The sequence below is a fragment of the Hyperolius riggenbachi genome, chromosome 3 (assembly GCF_040937935.1).
Source record: "Hyperolius riggenbachi isolate aHypRig1 chromosome 3, aHypRig1.pri, whole genome shotgun sequence".
Classification (NCBI taxonomy): Eukaryota; Metazoa; Chordata; class Amphibia; order Anura; family Hyperoliidae; genus Hyperolius; species Hyperolius riggenbachi.
Genome location: NC_090648.1, coordinates 344,126,847 through 344,145,366, shown reverse-complemented (window position 1 = coordinate 344,145,366; position 18,520 = coordinate 344,126,847). Strand labels below are relative to the sequence as shown.

General features: G+C 44.4%; 1 protein-coding gene across 6 annotated transcripts in view; it reads right to left on the bottom strand.

The window, feature by feature from the left end:
- The window catches only part of APAF1 (apoptotic peptidase activating factor 1), a 182,981-nt gene that overhangs the window by 128,330 nt on the left and 36,131 nt on the right, over positions 1–18,520 (bottom strand). For 5 of the 6 annotated variants that reach the window (XM_068276989.1, XM_068276987.1, XM_068276986.1 and 2 more), the window contains 3 exons: positions 16,849–16,980; positions 6,163–6,401; positions 1–168 (listed from right to left, as the gene is read on the bottom strand). In XM_068276989.1, coding sequence (XP_068133090.1) covers positions 1–168; positions 6,163–6,401; positions 16,849–16,980 — 539 coding nt within the window. The remainder of the gene's footprint in view (positions 169–6,162; positions 6,402–16,848; positions 16,981–18,520) is intronic. The other variant, XM_068276990.1, reaches the window with a different exon arrangement.

The following is an 18,520-nucleotide window of genomic DNA, read 5'->3' as shown; positions in this document are numbered from 1 at the left end:
AGGTAAGTGGTCTCTGTTCCTCTCTGTGAGAAAATCCAGCTGAAGGTCATGCAAATAATAAAGGAATGATTTGCCATTGCGATCACAGTACAGTAATGACTTGTTGATAAATTCTTGTAGCATATCCTCCACATCCTCACTCTCCATGTCCCACAGGATGCACAGAACCTGTAAGCAGACAGAGACACATAACAGCACTGTGAAGTGGTCAGAATTCACCCTCCATAAGCATAAGGTGGTATATGTAAAACAAACCTAAAGTGAAAATAAACTTATGAGATTATTAATTTTATGTGTTTTACTAGAAGTTTAACATAGAACTCAATCTCATATTTTTATGTTAAGTTTAAATGCTTTATTTAAGACTTAATTCTACACAGCAGCCCAGACAAATCTGCCTTGTTGAGCTGAACAACAGAGTAATGACCCTTTGTACTTTTCAGCACTAAAAAAAAACAAAAACGTATCACAAGCCTTCCCTTACACTTTTTCAGCTCTTTTGGCTTCCATTTTTTTCAGGACGCTCATTTGCATACGTAACCAGTTACACTTGCTGTACTGGGAAACAGAAAGGGACTTCAGACAACTTTCTTAGTAGGTCTAGTATTACTTGTACCTATGTTTATCTCGTATCACATGCTCTTTCAGGTGTGCTTTAAAGGAGAACTGAAATGAGAGTGATATGGAGGCTGCCATATTGATTTCCTTATAAGCAATACCAGTTACCTGGCTGTCCTGCTGATCCGCTGCCTCTAATACTTTTAGCCATGGACCCTGAACATGCATGCAGCAGAACATTATTGTCAGATCTGACAAGATTAGCTGCATGCTTGTTTCTGTTGTTATTCAGACAATTCTGCATTCAATAGATCAGCAGGGCTGCCAGGCAACTGGTATTTTTTAAAAGGAATAAATATGGCAGCCTCCATATACCTCTCACTTCAGTTGTCCTTTAAAGAGAACCCGAGGTGTGTTTAAAGAATGTTATCTGCATACAGAGGCTGGATCTGCCTATACAGCCCAGCCTCTGTTGCTATCCCAAACCCCCCTAAGGTCCCCCTGCACTCTGCAATCCCTCATAAATCACAGCCGTGCTGTGAGGCTGTGTTTACATCTGTAGTGTCAGTCTCAGCTGCTCCCCCGCCTCCTGCATAGCTCCGGTCCCTGCCCCCGTCCCTTCCCTCCAATCAGCAGGGAGGGAAGGGATGCAGGCGGTGACTGGAGTTCTGCAGGAGGCAGGGAGAGCAGCAGACTGACACTATAGAGATAAACACAGCCAACTCTGACAAGCTGTTTGTCAGCAGCGTGGCTGCGATTTATGAGGGATTGCAGAGTGCAGGGGGACCTTAGGGAGGTTTGGGATAGCAACAGAGGCTGGGCTGTATAGGCAGATCCAGCCTCTGTATGCAGATAATATTCTTCAAACCCACCTCGGGTTCTCTTTAACTAAAACACCAATCAGAAGTCATGTTTTATTAACCCAGTCATTACAAACAGAAAAAAGCAATAAATGGTACTAAAGCAAATTGTTGTGTCTTTTCTACTGATAACTATACTGGGATGTATCTATTTAACATATAGAGATGCAGTAACTTTCTTATTTTAAGTACGATCCTGATAAATAAATACAGGTAGTCCCCAGTTAAGAACGAGATAGGGACTGTAGGTTAGTTCTTAACCTGAATCCATTCTTAAGTCAAAACACTGTGCTCTGACCCCTGTATCTCATCTTTGCACCCCTGTGCCTACAGTGCCCCCCTATGTGCCACCTCTGCCCCTCACTGTATCACCGTTGTCTCCCTGTGCCCTCATTGTATTGCAGCAAAATGTCATTAAAAAAAAAAAATTTTCATTTGAACATTTTTAAATTGATTTTCTCAAAAACCACAAGGTCTTTTTGAAAAAAAATAAAATAAAACCATATTTCTGGGCCATTCGTATTGGTAGGTCTTTCATAAGTGGGTTGTTCGTAAGTCTGGGACTACCTGTATTGACTAGTGCAGTGTTTCTCAACATTTTGTACTGTACTCACCAAGAACGCCATAGCACAGTAAACATTATCACAAGTACCCCTTGACAAATATATATTTAATTGTAGTACATAATAATTGGTTCTAAATTTCCGAACATTTACTATTGCTTTTAATTAGCTAATACTAATTTGGTGTTGTTGAAGTACGATTTATCATTTTCTAAAACACTAAATGTATTATTCTTGGTTAAGTATATCAAGCCCGAGTACCGCCTGAAACCATCACAAGTACCCCCTGGGGTACACGTACCACACGTTGAGAACCTAGGGACTAGTGTTTAAAAAGTGAAGCATATTAATGGAGTAGATTAGGAAACAATGCTTTATAAAGACAATGGGCCTGATTCACAAAGCGGTGCAAAGTGTTTGCACACCTGTGAAAAGCCCTTTATCACGCCTAAAGTCAGTTTAGGCGTCAGTGTTCTCCCCAGGGCTAATTAGGTGGGCGGGCCGCCCGGCTGATTTGAAGCCCCGCCCGCCTGTCATGTGCTCGCCTGGGGCTTCTAGTAAACTTCACTTAGGAGCGCTCCATTGCCTGCTTTCAGTCAGCGCCAGCCTCGCACAATAGCAAAGGCTGATGCTGTACACTGAAGGAGCGCTCCTCTGCCTGTCAGCTCAAGTGTTCTGGTGAGACAGGGAGGGATTGGCTGGGCGGGTTGTAAGGGGCGGGACTCCTGCTCCGATTCTTCCTACTGCTCTCCAAGTGATAGGATCTGTTTTATTACGGTGCCTCTCACTCTCGTTAATGAAACCGGAGAGAGCAGTAAAGCAAAAAAAACGCCCACACAGCAGCAGCTTCCAGGAGTGAGATGAGAGCCACGTGAGTTTCCGGGACAGCCTCAGAGCGGCTCACGTAGTCTCTCTTTCTCCTCCAGACTGCAGCTAAACAACATGCCTGAGTAGTTGAAAACGGCAGCTGCACGTTTAATCCAGCTGGAGGGAGACACGGAGATCAGGAGAAGTGATGCCCCTTCAGGCCTCTGCATGTTTATTTACTTTGGGGGGGGGGGCAGGGGTGAGCAGAGGAGACACAGCCATGCAGAGCATGTTGAATGACAGGCTGTCTGTAGGCAGCCCCCTGTGCACTTGTCTCCTGCTGTGTGTGTTTCTCGCTGGCCCCAGCTTTGTATCTGTAGTGCTGCCCCTCCCCCTGCACACTGGGGAAATTTAGTGGAGCTGAACTCTTGCACAGGACAGAAGGAAAGCAGAGAAATGCACCCTGTATTTACACACACAGTTTAGCCTGTCTAATTTGATCTCTTTCTGTGTCACATGACTGCAGAGAAGCTCATTTGAAAAGCCCTGAATGTTAACATGTCTGCTTACAAGAAAGCAGGAAGTAGACACACTGCAGATTTATTGCAGCATTTGTATCAGCTGTAACAAATGTTTTTCTTTAAAGGACAACTGAAGTGAAACTGATATGGAAGCTGCCATAATTATTTACATATAAGCAATGCCAGTTGCCTGGCTGTCCTGCTGATCCCCTGCCTCTAATACTTTTACCCTAGCCTCTGAACAAGCATGCAGCATATCCGATGTTTCTGATCATATTGACAGATCTGACAAGATTAGCTGCATGCTTGTTTCTGGTGTGATTCAGACACTACTGCAGCCAAATAGATCAGCAGGGCTGCCAGGCAACTGGTATTGTTTAAGAAGAAATAAATATGGCAGTCTCCATATTCTTCTCACTACAGTTGTCCTTTAAAGGTTATGCTGTTGTGCATCTTTTAGAGCAGAGAGGAGGTTGTCTGTTCAGGTCTGCTTAAAAAGGGACCTGAGCACCTTAATCTGAAACAATCTGCTAGGTACACACAATGCAATTTTCTGACAGATCTACTGTCAGATCGATTATTCCCAACATGTCCTATCTGATTTCTGCACGATTTCCTATAGAAGTGAACAGAAAATCGGAAATCAGATCAGGCATGTTGAAAATTGTCGAACTGACAGTAAATCTGTCCGGAAATTGCATTCTGTGTACTTAGCAGGTACATCGGTTTGCCTCCTCATCCTCTTTTTATTCTGTAAGCAGAGTTGCATCCCCCCTCGCACGCCACCCGGCTACTTTTTCATGCCACCCGGCTGGAAAAAATTTCTGGGGAGAACACTGGGCGTGATAAAATGAAACTTGCGTGAAATTCCTGCGCGCAAAGTTTTGCGCGTGCAATCGCGCAGCGCACGGTGCAGTGCGCGCTATGCGCCCATTAAACCCTATGTGCGCTGCGCGCGGGACTTTGCGCGCGATAAAGAGCACAAAACGGTGCTAACTCAGCAGTGCAAAGGTTATCACGCCTAAAGTCTTTTAGGCGTGATAACTGCGTTATCACTGCTTTGTGAATCAGGCCCAATATCTCCCCAAAGATGCCCACAAATGATACAAGTGTCTTTGTTCAATCTTACCAGGTCTTCAAAATATGAGGAACTGCCTTAAAGAGAATCTGTATTGTTAAAATCGCACAAAAGTAAACATACCAGTGCGTTAGGGGACATCTCCTATTACCCTCTGTCACAATTTCGCCGCTCTTCGACGCATTAAAAGTGGTTAAAAACAGTTTTAAAAAGTTTGTTTCTAAACAAACAAAATGGCCACCAAAACAGGAAGTAGGTTGATGTACAGTATGTCCACACATACAAAATACAATCATACACAAGCAGGCTGTATACAGCCTTCCTTTTGAATCTCAAGAGATTATTTGTGTGTTTCTTTCCCCCTGTTCTCATGCACTGAAGTTTCAGGCTGCTCTTTTTTCTTCCTGCAAACAGCTTTGCCCTTGTCTGTAATTCTTCAGTATGTGAAAGCCCAGCCAGCTCAGAGGACGATTTATCCAGCTTGTAAAAGATAAGAGAGAAGAGAGAAGCTGCTCTAATCCTAAATAACAAACAGGCAGTGTGCATACAGGGGCCTGGACGGGGGAGTTCATAGCAGAACCACAACACTGAAGAACTTTCCAGACACAGGCTGACAAGTCTGACAAGAGAGAGATAAGTTGATTTATTACAGAGATGGTGATAGTAGAACGTGCTGCAGTAAGCCAGAACACATTAGAATAGCTTTTTGAACTTGTAGGATGATAAAAAACAGAATGCAATTTTTGTTACGGAGTCTCTTTAAGTATCCATTTAAAGTAAATTCATTTAGTTTACCCTACCACATAGTAGGATAAATTCGAACCAATCTACTACATAGATTTGGTACTATTGAAAAATCAAGATTGTATCATTAGTGGACACCTAAAAGTGAACCGAAAGTGAAAATAAACTGAAGCGATAAACACTTGCAGCTAAACTACTCTGAAACAGGACCTTTTTTTTCTTCTTCTAGATATCTGACAGTTTTATGTCATGTTTAAAAACTTTTTTTTTTAAAAAGTATATATATGCTTTTGTCTCTGCTTAATTACAATTTTTCTGTGCCCCAGAGAGCTACAATACAGTTTATGATTTTTTTCTATCTTTCAGAGTTGTATGGCTGTAACTTCTTATTAGTGTGGGTTACACTATGCCAGTGATGGCTAACCTTGGTACTCCAGCTGTGGTGGAACTACAAGTCTCATGAGGCATTGCAATACTCTTGACAGCTCTAAGTATAACTTGGGGAGGCAGAGGCATGATGGGATTTGTAGTTTTGTCACAGCTGGAGTGCCAAGGTTAGCCATCACTGCACTATACAGTGATTGGGTCCCATATGTAGAGAAAACTGTCACTTGCAAAGCTGAATGTTAACCCTTCCAGAAATAAAAAAAGGAACATACCCTAGTTATTTGTATACTTAACACTGTACAAATACATGTCCATCTTATCATGTCACATCACTTTAGGTACACTTTACGATTTTTGTTACATTTGCGCCAAGATAACAGCCCCTGGCACTCTGTAGCATAAACATTGATGCTCAGCTGGGTAAAATGTTCACCTTCTAACACACACACACACACACACACACACACACACACACACACACACACACACACACACACACACACACACACACACACACACACACACACACACACACACACACACACACACACACACACACACACACACACACACACACACACACACACACACACACACACACACACACACACACACCAATGAATGGATCCAGTTGTCCAACACACCTGAGTTGGCACCTTCACATCTTTCTCAATAACAGAGAAATCATTGTAGAATACTTTGAGACGATCTTTCAGCCTATCCACGCTCATAGACATGGCTTCATCAAGTGCTTCATAATCATAGGAGGAGGATTTCCTTATTCTTTTAAACTGCTTCCTCTGAAGCTGCTTGAGGTAGAAATTCCAGCGAGTGGGAAATTCCCGCAAAAGAGCGCCAATCAAAGATACAACAAGGGGTGAACCTGTGAAAATATATGATAACGACAAAAACAAATGTCCAAAGAAATAATAAGGTAGCTTCACCTGGAAAGATTATGTGTTTTCTAGAACAGTGTTTCTCAACAATTTTTTGGTATGTACCCCTTTTAAAACACTGTACTCACCAAGAACGCCATAGCACAGTAAACATTATCACAAGTACCCCTTGACAAATATATAATTGTAGTACATGATAATTGGTTCTAAATTTCCAAACATTTACTATTACTTTTAATTGGCTAAAATACTAATTTGGTGATTAAACACGATTTACTAAAACTCTAAATGTGCTATCCCTGGTTAAGTATAGCTAACCCGAGTACCCCGTGAAACTATCAGAAGTACCACCCCCCCTCCCCCCCAAATCCCCCCCCCCCCCCCCCCCCGCGTACCACACGTTAAGAACCTAGGTTCTAGAATACCTTTCATCACTCTTAATAAAAAAACTTTTTTAGCTCTTATCAAGTGAAAGAAATACCCAGACATGTATATGTTCATCTCAACCGGTTACTTCAGTCTTCTAAGGGATATTCAGTACGAAAATGTGAGGAGTTACTTATATTAGTTGCAGGGAGAGAGTGTGAAGGAAAATGATCAATAATATTTAGATATGTCCTGGATTTCTCTGTCCCGCACTTCCATTTTAACAAATCCACTCAGGATTTGGTTTTCTCTATCAGGAAGGTGCTCAACTGAGAATAAAAGTCGAATTCATTCAGTCCAAAGCGGTCCTACTCTGGGAACCACATGGCAGTGGTGGACAGAAAAACTAAAAAAGGTATCAGAGTTTTGTGCCATTAACAGATTTTCAATTTTTTTTTTAAGAAACAGTAGGTTTCTTTCAATTACAGAGGAATCTCAAGTGTAAACCTGTGACTTTTTGTGTGCCAAATACCAGATCCTGCCTCTGGATCCAACAGAGGCTTTCCCGGGACCCTGAAGCTTACAGCCGCAGTGCACAGGATAGCTCATGGCTGCACAGTAGCACAGAGCTGCTGCTCAGTGGATATGGCTGAGCCCGTTCGGCTGCATGCTAGTACGAAGGAGCAAGACATCTGTGCCTGTGCAGTGCGACCAAGCTCGATGGGCTATGAGGGGTCCCAGAACTGGAAAGGCTGGGTGGAAGGGGCGGGGAAACTTCGGCATTATCCCGAGGCTTCCCTCTATTTACGCAAGTACTCAATTGCGGAACTTTTGTCAATACTGGTAGACTTTAAAGAAGAGCTTTAGTGAAAATAACTTCAAAAATAAATAAATAAATAAATAAAAAAAAGCAAGCAATTTTAGTCATTATTTAGTTAGTGTTTGCCCATTGTAAAATCTGTCTCTTTAAGGCCCCTTCCCCACTTATGCACTACCTTCATCACAGGTAGCACAGCACTTGCGTGGCTCTCCGTTTCTGTGCAGATTCTGCAGATTCTATCCATTTATAATGAATGGAATTGCACTGTTTGCATAACATTGCATGCAACTATGTGTTGTATTACCGCATAAAAGTACAACCGCATGGAAACAGACATAGCAGTCTATGCACTTCTGATGTCCTTGCATATTGCATACACTGTGCATACACTGTGCATTGCTGAAAGTGCTTTAACCACTTGCCGACCGCCTACTTCATATTGGCGGCGGCAAAGTGGCAGCCCCAGGACCACGTAACGCAGAATGGCGTCGGGTCCTGGGGGAGGGGATTGCGGGCGATCGCGCGCGCATCGCCGGCATTAGGCTCCGCCCACATGTGACGCCTGCCGGCCAATCAGCAGCGCCGGCGGGTTGCAACGTTTTAAACTAGCCTATAGAAAGTGTATAATACGCTTTGTTAGGTAATCAAAACGTGTTATACACGCTGCCTCCTCCCCAGTGGTCACAGCGCTCGATCGACCACCAGAGAGGAAGGTAGCACTGTAAGTGACACCACACACACACTGATCCTGCCCCCCCTGCACACTGATCGCCCACAGCACCCATCAGACCCCCCCCCCCCCCTGCCAGCACTGTTTGCACCCAATCACCCCCATAATCACCTATCAATCACCCCCTGTAACTAACTGTCAACGCTATCTTTTAGATCAGGTCCTAAACTGCCCCCCGGAGGCGCCTGAGCACCCCCCCCCCACACACCCTCAGATCCTCCCCAGACCCCCCCCCCCCCGTATACTGTATACAGCTATTCTCCCCTGTAATCACCTGTCAATCACCCCCTGTCATCACCTGTCACTGCCACCCATCAGATTAGACCCTAACCTGCCCCTTGCGGGCATCTGATCACCCACCCACACGCTCAGATCGCCCACAGGCCCACCCTCATAACACCTACCAAGTGCATTGTTTACATCTTTTCTCTCCTCTAAACACCTACTGATCACCCATCAATCACCCATCAATCACCCCCTGTCACTACCTGTCACTGCTACCCATCAGATCAGTCCCTAATCTGCCCCTTTTGGGCACCCAATCACCCGCCCACCCCCTCAGATTGCCCTGAGACCCCCCTGATCAACTTGCCAGTGCATTGCTTGCATATATTCTACCCTGTAATTACCTTCTGATCACCTATCAATCACCCCGTCACCCCCTGTCACTGCTACCCATCAGATTAGACCCTAATCTGCCCCTTGCGGGCACCCAATTACCCACCGGAACCCTCAGATCGCCCACAGACCCCCCCCCCGCCAGTGCATTGCTTGCGTATATTCTCCCCTGTAATTACCTACCGATCACCTATCAATCACCCCGTCACCACCTGTCACTGCGGGCTCCTGATCACCCTCCCCCCTGCCCTTAGATCTCCCTTTGATCACTTCAGCCTGCCCTAGATCACCCGCCTGCCATTGTGTACATCTAATGTCCCGTGATTGTTTTTTGATTGCCCCGTGATTGTTTTTTTGATTGTCCCGTGATTGGCTTCGATTGTCCCGTGATTGGCTTCGATTGTCCCGTGATTGGCTTCGATTGTCCCGTGATTGGCTTCGATTGTCCCGTGATTGGCTTCGATTGTCCCGTGATTGGCTTCGATTGTCCCGTGATTGGCTTCGATTGTCCCGTGATTGGCTTCGATTGTCCCGTGATTGGCTTCGATTGTCCCGTGATTGGCTTCGATTGTCCCGTGATTGGCTTCGATTGTCCCGTGATTGGCTTCGATTGTCCCGTGATTGGCTTCGATTGTCCCGTGATTGGTTTCGATTGTCCCGTGATTGGTTTCGATTGTCCCGTGATTGGTTTTCGATTGTCCCGTGATTGGTTTTCGATTGTCCCGTGATTGGTTTTCGATTGTCCCGTGATTGGTTTTCGATTGTCCCGTGATTGGCTTCGATTGCCCCATGATTGGCTTTGATTGCGCTGATTGGCTGTGATTGCCCTCTAATCACTCTTATTGGCTCTAATTGTGTTGTAATTGCCTTGATTGCCCTCTGATTGTCTGTGATTGTTTCTGATTGCCCCCATTGCTGTCTGATTGCCCCCTGATCACCCCCCCCCCCCCCGGGTCACTATCCTAGTGATCTAAAAACAGTGTTTTTAGTATCACTAGTGTTAACAGCTAGGCCAGTTAGCTAGGCCCCTGTGTTAGTGTCAGTTAGCGCTCAGCCCACCGCACCACAGTCACTAATTAGTCGCTGATTAGTCTCATCACTGTCGCTAATCAGCATTGGTACTATATAGTATCTGTAAGTGATCATCACTGATCGCACACAGATCTATATTGGGGTCACTAGGATCCACTAAAAACGCAGTGTTTGCCGATCAGGCCTGATCTTTCCCCCGCCCCACCGCAGTGACAGAATTTTTTTTTCTGATCACTGCAAAAAACACAGCTGTGGCACTGTAAAGATCAGTTTTGATTTTTTTTTCAAAACTCAGTGACCACAGCTTTCTGCTCCCTTTTGCTAGGTAGGTGCTCTTTTTCCTGGGTAGTTTCAGAGGAATACCCCCTAAATTTAGCAGCCCACCATGGCAAGAAAGGGGTATTCTGATGATGAGGTTCTCAGGTACATGGCCCAGTTGGATGAGGACGATTGGGACGTCTCATCCGACGAATCTTCTGGGTCAGAGTACGAACCTGTGGACAGCAGTGGCTCGCTGACCTATAGCGATAACGAGGTTGAGGTCCCGGCTAGAGCCAGGCGTACCACACCCTATGTCACTGGACTGCAGGTGGCGCAGGATCTGCCTCAAGGGCAGCAGAGTGGTGCTAGCGCTGGTCTGAGGTTTCATGGTGAGGCATACACCAGCAGCGCAGCATCTCCTGGGCCTAGCACCAGTACTTCCGTAGACCCTTGTGAAGTGGTGAGCACCAGAAGGGAAGTTGAAACTGGTTCGGTGGCACGTGCATTAAGACCCGAGTTGCAGCCACCAAGAAAACGGGCCCGTACTACCCATAGTCTTCCAGAGGTGCTGGCAAATCCCAATTGGCAATCCCCTGCTTCCGCCGCACCGGTACTGCCCCCTTTCACCGCCCAGTCTGGAGTCCAGGTGGAGACAGATAATCTAGGAACGGCCCTAGACTTTTTTGATCTGTTCTTCACCGAGGATCTCTACGACTTAATTGTGGCTGAGACCAACCGTTATGCCACACAATACATCACCGACAACCCGGATAAGTACTATGCCCAAGCTAACCGGTGGAAACCACTCTAAGTTTCCGAACTTAAAACTTTTTTGGGCCTTCTCCTTAACATGGGTCTAGTCAAATTGAATGTATTGCGGTCTTATTGGTCTACGCAGTAGAAGTTCAAAAAGTGTCAGCGCTCAGACGGTTCTCTGGGGAGTTTTCTCACACATTGCCTTCATATGAATCGATCCAAACGTTCCCAATTGCCTTTGTGTGGACAGCCCTCAGGGAAGGTATATATTAAAAGAGACAAAAGCAAATATATAGTGTAATATTGTTAGAATATTTATTACTTAAATTATTGGTCTACGCGCCCAATATATCACCTGCCCATGTTCTCTGCTGTCATGTCCAGGACACGATTTGAGATGATCCTGCGCTTCCTGCACTTCAATGACAACACAACCTGCCATCGAAGTGACCACCATGCTTATGACCGGCTCCACAAAATTCGGCCCCTCATAGACCACATGTCATTAAAATTTGCAGATGCTTATACCCCTGAACAGCACATCTGTGTAGACGAGTCCCTCATACATTTTACCGGGCGCCTTGGCATCAAACAGTACATCCCAAGCAAGCGCGCCCGGTATGGGGTGAAACTGTATAAGCTCTGTGAAAGGGCCACAGGCTATACTTATGGTTTTAGGGTCTATGAGGGAAAAGACTCAAAATTGGAGCCGGTCGGATGCCCTGACTACCTGGGGAGCAGTGGCAAGATTGTGTGGGACTTGGTGTCACCTTTGTTCCAGGAGGGGTCTTTATGTGGACAACTTCTACACAAGTGTGGCCCTCTATCAGCATTTAAAGATAGAAGGGATCCGCTGCTGTGGCACCATGCGGCCTAGTCGCCGGGGCTTCCCCCAACGGCTCGTTAGTACCCGGCTTGCACGGGGGGGGAGAGGGCTGCCTTGTGTACAGATGACCTGCTCGCGGTGAAATGGAAGGACAAGGGGGACGTTTACCTTCTGTCCACCATTCACACAGACATGACAGTCCAAATTCAACGGGCAACTGAGGGCATTGAAAAACCCCTCGCCGTCCACGACTATAATGCTTACATGGGAGGGGTGGACTTCAATGACCAGATGTTAGGGCCCTATTTAGTTTCCCGCAAAATCAGACGCTGGTATAAAAAAGTGTCTGTTTATCTAATTCAATTGGGTATTTACAACAGCTTTGTTCTCTACAGTAAGGCTGGGAGAACTGGAGCGTTCCTTAAATTCCGGGAAGACATCGTTATGGAACTCCTGTATCCAGGAGGTGCCGTGGCCCAACCCCAAAATGCAGTTAGCCGGCTGCATGAAAGGCACTATGCCTTTCCCATTCCGAGTGCCCCAAATCAACGCACCACAAGAAAACGTTGTCGTGTCTGCAGCAGGGCTGGAACAAGGCGTGACACCTGTTTACCTCCCATGTGTCCTGACCAGCCTGGCCTATGCCTAGGGGAGTGTTTCCAGAGGTATCATGAGCAGATACACTTTTAGAGAGTAGGGAACTCCAGACATAGCAGTAGGCACACAAGGGTCTCTGTGCTATTTCACACTGGCGTGATGCGTTAGGGAAAATTGCCTAGCGAAAGTCACACTTTGCGGTCCCCCCCTACGCCGGAAGTGCTCGACTTAACGCTAGTGCCTGCCTACGTTACTGCGTGGCTTCTGCGGCAATTTGGGTCGGCCAGGAAGTCATGTTAGTCTATGGCGACGCAGTTACACACTAGGACGAATGCGATTACTGTCGAATGCTACTCTAGCGGTATTCCCTGAAGGTCTGTTTGGGGCGATGCGGTGCGCGCGACCCACCGGATACGCCAATATGCAGTGTGAACCCAGACAGGTTTCCAGAGACCCGAATACACAGTGCTGCCAGAAACCTCTCCTTTCACTTGGGACAAAGTGCATAATGTACTTCGCCACATCTCTGTGCGATTTGCAATTTGCACATTGTCCCATGGGGGATGAGAGGTTTGTCCTCAGAAAGGTAAGAAAAAAAAAAAACAGGTAAGCAAAAAAGTTAATGTTTGGTTCCCAATGTTAATGTTTGGGTTAAAAATGTTCATTAAAGTTTATAAAAGTTGATGTTAATGAAGTTATTGCTTTGCTGCTTGCTTGTTTTTTCGTGTGTGTTTTTCTCTCTTTTTTTCCATCCTTTACCCTTCCAGGTGAACCGACCGACCGACCAACCAACCAACCAGCTGCAGCACTGATGGTGCATCCTGACAGAAGCATTGTGTGTCTGTTAGATTACACACAAGTTGGTGCATGCAGCGCTGCAGGACGAGATTTCTCCTCCGCAGTAAAAAAAAAAAAAAAAAAAAAAAGATACGTTTGCCGAGGCATATGAGCTGAGGGGCGGTGTTGGAGCTCCTATGCTTTGGCAAGCACTTTGTATCAAAAAAGAACTCTGGCAATGATTTGTTCATCCACATCGATCGGTGTGAATGGATAAATCGGCTTTGCCAGGGCATACGAGCTGAGTGGGAGGACGTTTTTGGGTGGCAGCTCCTATGTCCTGGCAGACTCCTTCCCCTCTTTTTTTTTTCCACATTTTTTTGGCAGATATTTTTTCATCCACATTGATTGATTGATTGATTGATTCATTGACTGTCATTTTTCCTTTCAGCCCAGAGTGCATTACCCGTATACCCAATATAAGAAGTATAGCAGAAACTCCTAATACTGGCCATACATGTAATGATTGCAGAGACCCTAAAATGCCAGGACAGACCCCACGAATGATGCCATTTTGGAAAGAGGACACCCCAAAGTATTCCGAGAGGTGCATGGTGAGTTCATAGAATATTTTATTTTTTGTCACAAGTTAGCAGAAATTGTTGTATGTTTTTTTTCACAAAATGTCATTTTCCGCTCACTTATGACAAAAAAATAAAATTTTCTATGAACTCACCATGCCCCTCATGGAATACCTTGGGGTGTCTTCTTTCCAAAATGGGGTCATTTGTGGGGTTTGTTCACGGTCCTGGCATGTGGGGGGGGTGCTAGATTGTGAGCACCCCTGTAAAGCCTAAAGGTGCTCATTGGACTTTGGGCCCCTTTGCGCCACTAGGCTGCTAAAAAAGTGTCACACATGCGGTATTGCCATACTCAGGAGAAGTAGTATAATGTGTTTTGGGGTGTATTTTTACACATACCCATGCTGGGTGGGAGAAATATCTCTGTAAGTGGACAATTATGTGTAAAAAAATCAAAACATTCTTATTTACAGAGCTATTTCTCCAACCCAGCATGGGTATGTGTAAAAATATACCGCAAAACAAATTATACTACTTCTCCTGAGTACGGCGATACCTCATGTGTGGCACTTTTTTGCACCCTAACTGTGCTAAGGGGCCCAAAGTCCAATGAGTACCTTTAAGATTTCACAGGTCATTTTGCGACATTTGGTTTCAAGACTACTCCTCACGGTTTAGTGCCCCTAAAATCCCAGGGCAGTATAGGAACCCCACAAGTGACCCCATTTTATAAAGAAGACACCCCAAGGTATTCCGTTAGGAGTATGGTGAGTTCATAGAAGATTTTATTTTTTGTCACAAGTTAGCGGAAAATGACACTTTGTGAAAAAAAACAATTAAAATCAATTTCCGCTAACTTGTGACAAAAAAAATCTTCTATGAACTCCCCATACTCCCCAATTGTGTGTAAAAAAAAATTAAAAAATTGTCATTTACAGAGATATTTCTCCCACCCAGCATGGGTATGTGTAAAAATACACCCCAAAACACATTATACTACTTCTCCTGAGTACGGCGATACTACATGTGTGGCACTTTTTTGCAGCCTAACTGCGCTAAGGGGCCCTAAGTCCAATGAGCACCTTTAGGCTTTACAGGGGTGCTTACAATTTAGCACCCCCCAAAATGCCAGGACATTAAACACACCCCACAAATGACCCCATTTTGGAAAGTAGACATTTCAAGGTATTCAGAGAGGGGCATAGTGAGTCCGTGGCAGATTTCATTTTTTTTTGTCGCAAGTTAGAAGAAATGGAAACTTTTTTTTTCCTTTTTTTTGTCACAAAGTGTCATTTTCCGCTAACTTGTGACAAAAAATAAAATCTTCTATGAACTCACCATGCCTCTCAGTGAATACTTTGAGATGTCTTCTTTCCAAAATGGGGTCATTTGGGGGGTATTTATACTATCCTAGAATTTTAGCACCTCATGAAACATGACAGGTGGTTAGAAAAGGCAGAGATGCTTTAAAATGTGAAAATTCACTTTTTTGCACCATAGGTTGTAAACGCTATAACTTTTACCCAATCCAATAAATATACACTGAATGGTTTTTTTTTTATCAAAGACATGTAGCAGAATAACTTTCGCGCTCAAATGTATAGGAAATTTTACTTTATTTGAAAAATGTCAGCACAGAAAATTCAAAAAGTCATTTTTTGGACAAAATTCATGTCTTTTTGATGAATATAATAAAAAGTAAAAATCACAGCAGCAAGCACATAGCACCAAAAGAAAGCTGTATTAGTGACAAGAAAAGGAGGTAAAATTCATTTAGGTGGTAGGTTGTATGACCGAGCAATAAACCGTGAAAGCTGCAGTGGTCTGAATGGAAAAAAAGGCTCTGGTCCTTAAGGGGTTTTATGACTGCAGTCCTTAAGTGGTTAAAGAAAACAAAAATTTGGGGAAGGGGCCTAAGGGCTCGTTTCCATATAGTGCGCCTTCAGGTGCGCTTATGGAAACGCGATCGCAGGGACAGCACAGTGCAGATATTACACTGTCTGCTGTTTCCATACATGCTCTGCGATTCACTACTGCATCGCATGGTTGTCTGCATTTCGGGGCAATTGCTTCCGCGAACCCATTCAGTATAATGGCTGACGGCTGCGGGAGCTTATTGGCTGGCAGCGGCTTACGGATTCTATGTCCGTGCGGCTTTGAATTAGAAGCAGAGGCCCTGTGTATACAGCCAGGTGAGAGCGGTGGTGTATGGCAACAGTTTGTACATAATTTGGGGATAAGAAGAACTATTTTAATTTGGATTTATGAGAATTGTGGGAGTGTTTTTACCTAAGGGGTGGGGTATTGGGTGCTTTAGCACAGTTCCCCATCAGGTCCTCCTCACAGGTGCTCTGCGATTGGATAGTTTGAAACACTGATCACTGATTGGTTTATTTGTTCTATATATTGTGTGATGAAATGCAGATGTATTTATTGCAGACAACTTGACAAAGAGCATGGAAGCTCGAAACCGCGGTCTGTCGTCGTATTGCTACTTTTAAACTAATGTGAACAATAAAGAGACTATAATCTACATTGGTGGTGCCTGCTCCAGTGGAATTCTCTATCTGACAGCTCCGGTGGTGTGGAACGCTGCAAGCCTGGGCACGCCGCTCTCTCCTTTTATGGGTGCTGTTCCAAACCCTCCAAGTGTTTACTCCCATTCAGTATAATGAATAGGAATGGTACATTGCATAGCAAGTCTGGTGACAAATCATTGTGTTTCAGCAGCACCAGTGCTTTATTTGTGCTGTTCAGGCTATTTACAATATTTACAGAAAAGGTAACAAAACAAATGAAAACTTTGTCACTAGATGAGCGACTAACTACAACTTAGGGCTCATTTCCATTGCAACGCAGAGCCACGCGGCTCTGCGTTGCATGTCACTCTCGGGGGGTGGCTCAGGCTATTTGTGCTGTATTATAGGGCATAAGTAGCGGGGTATTCTGCCATGCACCTCCACCAGAGGCAGGCATACACACAGCATGGCCTCCACTACCTATCCGCTGTAATACAGAGCATTGCATTATCATGCACCTCCACCAGAGGCATAAACACAGCATGGCTTACCCTTTGACTCTTTTATGATTTGATGTGCTTCATCTGGCAGTTCATTCACACTCTTATCTACGTAAAGAGAAAGGATTTCCAAGCCCTTCTTGCGCTCAAGTTCACTGTCTACTTGGACAAAGAGCTTCTTTCCTGGGCATAAAACATATTGTACACAAGTCAGAGAAATATTCTAGTGAAATTATAAGAATTTGGGAAAAGAGAATATGTGTTTTTAGTCAACAGATGAATGCATGTGCTAGCAGAAGCACTGAACGCCTCCGGACACATTTCCAAGGGGAATAATTTATATTTTATATATCTATAAGACTGCATTACTCGATCATATATAATACACTTACACAAATTATTATTGAATTCTATTATTGCATAGAATACCATCATCAAAAAAAAACAAAAACAAAAAAAAAAACAATAGGGATTTGAGGTAAAGATTGACAACTCACTACTATATCACATACACATAACATCAGATATATTGCTCATTGGGGCTGTACACTGCCTAAATATGTTATTTATGGGCCACTCCAGAAAATTATATTATACTGTACGAGTACAACATGCTGCCTAGTAATGTTATCCAAGACATATGTGTTGCCGAAGAATGTTACATTTAACATTTTTACATTGGTTGCTGCCTATGTTGTTTGGGGGTACAAACTGCTTAATATTGTTTGCTCAGAGGGATACGGTGTCTAATTATGTTTGTGGGTGTATATTGCCTAATTATTTTACTGCGGGGTATGTCTACATAATTATAGTAGATTATTCTAGAAGTGGCATTTGTGGAAAACTAAATTTCTGTATTTTATTATGGCTGTTTGTATGGTAGTTCAAGGGGAGAGGCTTCATTACAACGTTTGCTGGGGAAGGGCGAGGGCACCACTTACTACTCTGCTAGATTTATATACTTAATTTGGCCATCCCTGAAATCTGTCATCACCATGTCCGTATTTGCTGTGTTGCATGCCACAGAATACCTTCGCCATTGGTGACCAGAGGTAACCCAGATCTCCTGGGATTCTTACTACACCCCTGGAAACACCTCAGACGCTGCATTGCTATAGAATGCTTGGTACACACCATGCAAATTCCCATCAGGTCAACAAGTCGAATCAATAATTTCCAACAGGTCTGATCTGATTTCCGATCATTTTAATGATTTTGACCAGAAGTGATTGACAAATGGATCAGAAAAACGATCAAAAATCAGACCGACCTTTTGGAAATTAGAGATTCGATGAGAAATAGCATGGAGCTACCATGCATTACACATATTACTGTGTATCTGATATACTGTATTAGGCTCAGGTTCACACCTGCATTAAAAAAAAAAACAAAAAAAAAAAAAAACAGTCCGTTCACGGATCGGAACGGGCCGTATACTGCACAAACAAATGGATCCAATGTTAACCTATGGATCTGTTCACATCCATCCAAACAGATCCGTTTGGCATGATCCGCTGAACGGACCGCAAGTTTGCTGCAGCACCAATTTCTCCCAACTGCTGAGCCCAACGGACCGGAAACGGAAGTTTTAGTGCTGCATTGGAGGCATGGGAGAACGGAAGTAGTGTGAAGAAACGGACCATTAAGGGGCAAAATCCGCGGGGGGTGAAGGGGGATGTGGGTACCGGGGACGCTAGACTCTTGAGTGGGCAGGTGAGGGAGA